Below are 6,000 nucleotides of genomic sequence, written 5' to 3'. Positions count from 1 at the left end.
ACCTCAACTGGAGGGAGTGTAAATACTCAGGGGTATGGAAATGAAGACTGCTTGTCTAGAATTAATTCAGTGGGCTGTGAACACCCTACACAATATTTTATAGAGGAAAAGGAGATCAAGGAGGTTAAGTACAAATCAGTTAACTATTGGCCATCTTAAGACATTTTCTTATCAGTTCTAACTACTTCTCAGTTGGCCGCCTTGGGGTTTTTATAGAGACAATCAGATGCTTGTCATCTCTTTTGGTTGGGGATCATGGTTTATTTCATATTTTAAAAATTTCCAGAAACTTTTCAGATAAAAAGAGTGGTAGTTTTTATATGACACTGTGTTTTTGCCTCTCTTCTTTTAAAAATATTTTGTTTCCTAACTCAATCTGAACATCTTTATGTCTTAATACAGTATATATGCCCATCTGTATTTATTGTCCTAAGTGATAATGTACCATTCTGCTCCTGACCACATTTCTTTTTTTTTAATTGTATTATGTTATGTTAGTCACCATACAATGCATCATTAGTTTTTGATGTGGTGATCCACGATCCATTGTTTTCTTATAACACCCAGTGCTCCGTGCAGTACATGCCCTCCTTAATACCCATCACCAGGCTAACCCATACCCCCACCCCCTCCCCTCTAAACCCTGTTTGTTTCTCAGAGTCCATAGTCGCTCATGGACCACATTTCTTAAAAGACTTTTGTTCTGTGGAATTCTGCATCCATTTTGTTCTTCTTTTTCTTTTGAATGATAGCTTCCTTCCTTCATTTTTCTCTTTAATTTGGGGGAAAGATATATATGTTTATATTACATATATCTGGAAAAATACATTCTTTTTGTGGTTAATATTAAGGTGACTAATACTAAATTGTTAGAGAATATATAAAGAATAAACTTTTCTCTAATCATCCACATCTAAATAATAATGTGGTTTATACTGAGTCACTCTTTATACGGTTTGAGAAAATTACCACAGTTTTTCCTCTCTTTCCTTTCTCTTATCCATTTCTTAAATTTTTTATATCAGCCGAGAGGTTTTAGATCTGGATTACTATTAAAACTTATTTGTCATAATGAACTTAAGAATTAGATCTGAAACTTCCATTCTTTATAAAACAGTATTTGAAATAATTATTTAGACACGGCAGTGTTTTACCTCTCACAACTTTTATATGACAAAATACCCACTTAATTTTTATTTTAATTTTCTACAAAACAAGAATATTTGAGTAACTAAGTTATTATTTTTGCACAAAACAAAACTTGCCATCCTTTATTTTCTAAATTTTTATTTATTTATTTGTCAGAGAGAGAGACAGAACACAAGCAGGGGGAGAGGCAGGCAGAGGGAGAAGCAGGGTCCCCGCCAAGCAAGGACCCCGATGTGGGACTCGATCCCAGGACCCTGGGATCATGACCCGAGCCAAAGGCAGCCGCTTAACCAACCGAGCCACCCAGGCGTCCCTTGCAATCCTTTCTTTTACTCAGGTAATAAAGCAACTCGGCAAAGGAAGATTCAGCACTTCCTGCTCTTCCTTTGCAGGAGACATGTTTGCTAGGAGCCCTGTCCTCAACCAATTCGGCCCCACTGAGTTCGTGTTCCGCGTGTTCACCGCCGTCCCTGAATTCCAGGCCCTCCTCTTCCTCCTCTTCCTCCTGCTCTACTTGATGACCCTCTGTGGCAACACAGCCATCGTCTGGGTGGTGTGCACACGCAGCTCGCTCCGCACCCCGAGGTACTTCTTCCTGTGCAACCTGTCCTCTGTGGAGATCAGCTACACCACTGTGGTCGCGCCTTTGATGCTTTCTAACATTTTGGGAGCGCGGAAGCCCATTCCCCTGGCTGGCTGTGGGGCCCAAATGTTCTTTTTTCTCACCCTTGGCGGCGCTGACTGTTTTCTCTTGGCAGTCATGGCATACGACCGCTACGTGGCCATCTGCCACCCGCTGCACTACACCCTCATCATGACCCAGAAGCTGTGCGTCCAGATGGTGGTGTGCGCCGTGGGGCTGGCGCTCCTCCTCTCCCTGCAGCTCACATCCTTAATCTTCACCCTGCCCTTCTGCGGGCACCGCCGGGAAATCAACCACTTCCTCTGCGATGTGCCCCCGGTCCTGCGGCTGGCCTGCGCTGACATCCGCGTGCACCAGGCCGTCCTCTACGTGGTGAGCATCCTCGTGCTGACGGTCTCCTTCCTGCTTATCTGTGTCTCCTGTGTGTTCATCACCTCGGCCATCCTGCGCATCCGCTCGGCGGAGGGCCGCCTCCGGGCCTTCTCCACCGGCTCCTCGCACCTCACCGTGGTCCTGCTGCAGTATGGCTTCTGTGCTTTGGTCTACCTGCGTCCACAATCTAGCTCCTCGGTGGACGCGGACCGTCAGTTTGCCCTGGTCTACACCTTCGTCGCCCCCCTCCTCAACCCGCTGACTTACACCCTTAGGAACAAGGACGTCAAAGTTGCCCTGAAAAAGGCCATCAGGAGCAAAGGAACAGCTGAAGCTCTCTGAAGTTTTAGGGGGACCTGAAGGAGGTCCTTGAGCAGGTGACAAAAACAAAACTCTTACATACAAATGCCAGATTTACATGTATTTTTCCAAAGTTTGGGTTTTTATGAAATCTGTTCCTAAAACATTTGGTTGTTACAGTTCTTCATTTTTTTTAAAGTTCTCTGAAACTTTAAAACTCTGAAAAGTGGACAGGTATACTGTAGGCTACGGTTCACTTAGCCACAAATTAAAAGTCTACATTTCCTCTGAAGAAACACCATTATCTTTGAAGGCTCCTCTTAAGAAGCAATGCTATTAACTGAATCCTTGAAAAATGTTCATAAGGATATTTCACCTAATATGCCTTATTCTTGTGTTTGTCTTTAAAGTGTGACAGGCAACTGCCTGGTCAATGTACCCGTTTCCTTCATTAAGCCTCTTTCACATGTTATGAGGTCCCTGTGAGTGGGTCTAATCTATGCTCCCACATTTCAATCCAGGAATGTACAAGTAGATCAGGAAAGGTGGAGCAGAGTCAGTTTGCTCTGAGAATTAACGTTGGTTGAGTAAACTGCCAGATTTCCAACATAAGACCTTAGTTTTGGGAAAACAAGAGTGGGTCCTCAAGTCTCATGGTCAAACACTCTAGCCGTCATCCTCTGTATTGTTCAGGCTTCTCCAGAGAAACAGAACCAATAGGAGAGAGAGAGGTGCTTTTAAGCAATTGGCCCATGTGGTTATGGAGTTTGGCAAATCCAAAATGTTCAGCCCAGGCCAGCAGGCTGGAAGTTCCAGCAGGCTTTGGTGTTGTCATCTTGAGTTTGAAGACAATGGAAGAAGAGTCCCTTCCTTCTCTGGCCCTCTCAGCCAATTTCCTTTTCTTTCTTTCTTTTTTTTTTAAGTTATGTTAAGTTAGCCACCATACAGTGCATCATTAGTTTTTTATATAGTCTTAGCCTTTTTTCTGAAGACTCTTAAGTGATTAGGTGAGGTCCATCCACATTACAGAGGGTAAACTGCTCTACACAAACTATTGATTTACATGTGAATCACATCTAAAAAACACCTTCACAGTAGCATCTTGACTGGTCTTCGACTAAACGATTGGGGACAATGGCTAGCCAAGTTGACTCATAAAAGTAACCATCACCATCCATCCTTTGTCAACTTGGCACCCAGACTCATCTCCTTAAACTATACTTGATCTCATAAAGACAAAAGCAAAGTCATACTTCTACCTAACCTGATACATATCCTGCATATAACCAAAAATGTACTAACCCTTTCCCCGGAAGAGAATGCAAAGTCCTTGGATGATGTTCACCCTTCTCCTTTTTACTCTGTAACTTAAATACTATGATGTAAAGTTAATACATTTTATGTCATATTGTAACGGGATAAGAGAGGGAAGAAAATACACACATACATACATGCAAACATATTCATTAAAAAAATAAAGAAACACGCACAACAATTACAGTCCTCTGCAAATGGTATGTGGTCAAAATTGCTCTTTATAAATCCCTTCTTCCAATACCCATTCCATATTCCCTTTTTCCTCAGAAAGTATCACAGCTTGTTTCGGTTCTTTACTTAGTGAGGTGACCCAAACTTTCCTTCCTGAAAGGTCTGGGACTTTAGCAGTCCTGCTTGAACTGAATTACCATGTTGGTCCATTAATTTTAACCACAAGGGCATGGTAGTGCTAAGAAATCCCAAGGGATCTCCTGTATTAAAGGCATGCTCTTCATTACCTCCACTGTGGAGCAGTAGTCCAAATTTCCCTTAGTAATCAGGATCAATTATTCCAGTCACACATATTCACCTGTTGATTCAGGGCCATGAGGAGCCCAAAGTGACCAGGTGACAGTCTTAATTTGTAAATCAACCACTCACAGAATGAGATTCTGGGTTTGATTTTCAGCAACCTCAGCTCTGCTACTATAGGATATACTGGTCTCTCAGGGGAGACATGGAAGTTTTCAGGTCATTTATGCAATAGTTGAGCTGAGTAACATCCACGCTGGTATTTGACCAAATATTTAAAGAGTGTGGCCTAGCCAAATTAACAAATAAAATTGATTGCTGTGGCCCAGGAAATGACAAAAAAAGGATCTGATATAACTTCAAATCTCAGTGGTATTACTCATGTTTCTATATTAGAAAACTGTGAGGAAATCCTTTTAACAGCAATTTATTCACTAGAAACTTATCATATAAAGTATTACGTCAAAATATGCAGTTATCTAGGTCTTTGAAATACATTGAATTTCAAAAAAATTCTCACTCTGATTAGTTTTAACCTTTAGAAAAAGATTAAAACTTTGGTCTAAGGAGTTATTGAAAGCAGTGTGACGTTCTTTTAAAAATAGATACTTATTCTCTACTCACATTCCTTGAGATCCTGAAAAACCACTGGGTTTTCACACTCAACAGTCAGTGGACATTATTAGATGAAGTCAAAAGAACCAAGTTAGTCCTGTTTTTGCCACTGACTTGTTGGATGCTGTACAAATCAGGCCACTTCTCTGCATCTCATTTTCTTAATGAAGGTCTCTGGATGATAGAATATCCAATATCCTCATGCCTGGATATGCTTAAATTTCAGTATTTTTTATTTTAGGCATGCTGGGTTTGTTGTTGTTGTTGTTGTTTTTTCCAGCTTTAGGTTCTTTACTACTTCCACTGCATTTCCCTCTGTTTGAATTGCTTTTCCCCCAAAATTTCATGGCTAGCTTCTTCTCATCATTTATGTTGCAGGTCAAATGTCACCTCCTCAAAGAAGAGACCTTTAAATGACTTTCCTCCTCTAATCACTAACTATCCCTTTAACTTATTATATTTTCTTGATGGGACTCGTCACTATCTGATAATATCTAGCTGACTTATTTACTGTGTTTATTTGTGTGTTTCATAGCAACAATGTAAGCACCATGAAAACAATCTTGTTTGTCTTATCTGTCTTTGTGCCCAGACTTAGACGGTGATGGGCACATCATATTACATAAATACTTATTTAATCAATCAATCTTGATGAACCAAACTCTAAATGAGTGAACCCTAAGTCTGTGTAATTATCAGCTATCAGAAAGAATATGTCCATTATATGTTTCATTGTGAAAGATCTAACAGGCTGATGGAGACAAGAGAAAGAGAAATGCAGTAAGGGTAAAGATATTAAAAATTTGCAAGTTTAATATGGCAAAGTGATATCTGAGCAGGGACATGATTGAACCTATGATGTCTATGTGGTACATTGAATGAAAACATATGGTTTCTTCAAATCCTGGAAGACCACCCTAAGGGAGTTCTTTAAAAAGTAACAGGAAAGTTAAATGTCTGTCCAGTGTCCCCCTCAATTAGTTATTTTATATACAACCAAGGTTACAAGGTCCCCTTTTTCATATAAAATATAAAATACAGTTTCAGTTCCCCAGGGCAATAATAATTTGGGACTTGGGCTGGCCCAGCTATGACAATCTGGTGAGAGTCAAATCCTTGAAGGAGGAGGCATA

At 40.6% G+C, this 6,000-nt stretch overlaps 1 protein-coding gene across 1 annotated transcript; it reads left to right on the top strand.

The window, feature by feature from the left end:
- The first annotated feature begins 1,546 nt into the window (after window positions 1-1,546).
- Window positions 1,547-2,506, top strand: LOC113913541 (olfactory receptor 10Q1-like). The gene has a single exon (XM_035723141.1). The coding sequence runs from the start codon at window positions 1,547-1,549 to the stop codon at window positions 2,504-2,506; it is 960 nt and encodes a 319-aa protein (XP_035579034.1).
- Window positions 2,507-6,000: the final 3,494 nt, after the last annotated feature.

The sequence above is a fragment of the Zalophus californianus genome, chromosome 11 (genome assembly GCF_009762305.2).
Source record: "Zalophus californianus isolate mZalCal1 chromosome 11, mZalCal1.pri.v2, whole genome shotgun sequence".
NCBI lineage: Eukaryota > Metazoa > Chordata > Mammalia > Carnivora > Otariidae > Zalophus > Zalophus californianus.
This window is presented reverse-complemented; position numbering and strand designations above follow the sequence as displayed.

Coding starts and splice junctions, on each gene's coding strand:
- LOC113913541 (XM_035723141.1), top strand. CDS start 1,547: ATGTTTGCTAGGAGCCCTGTCCTCAACCAATTCGGCCCCACTGAGTTC.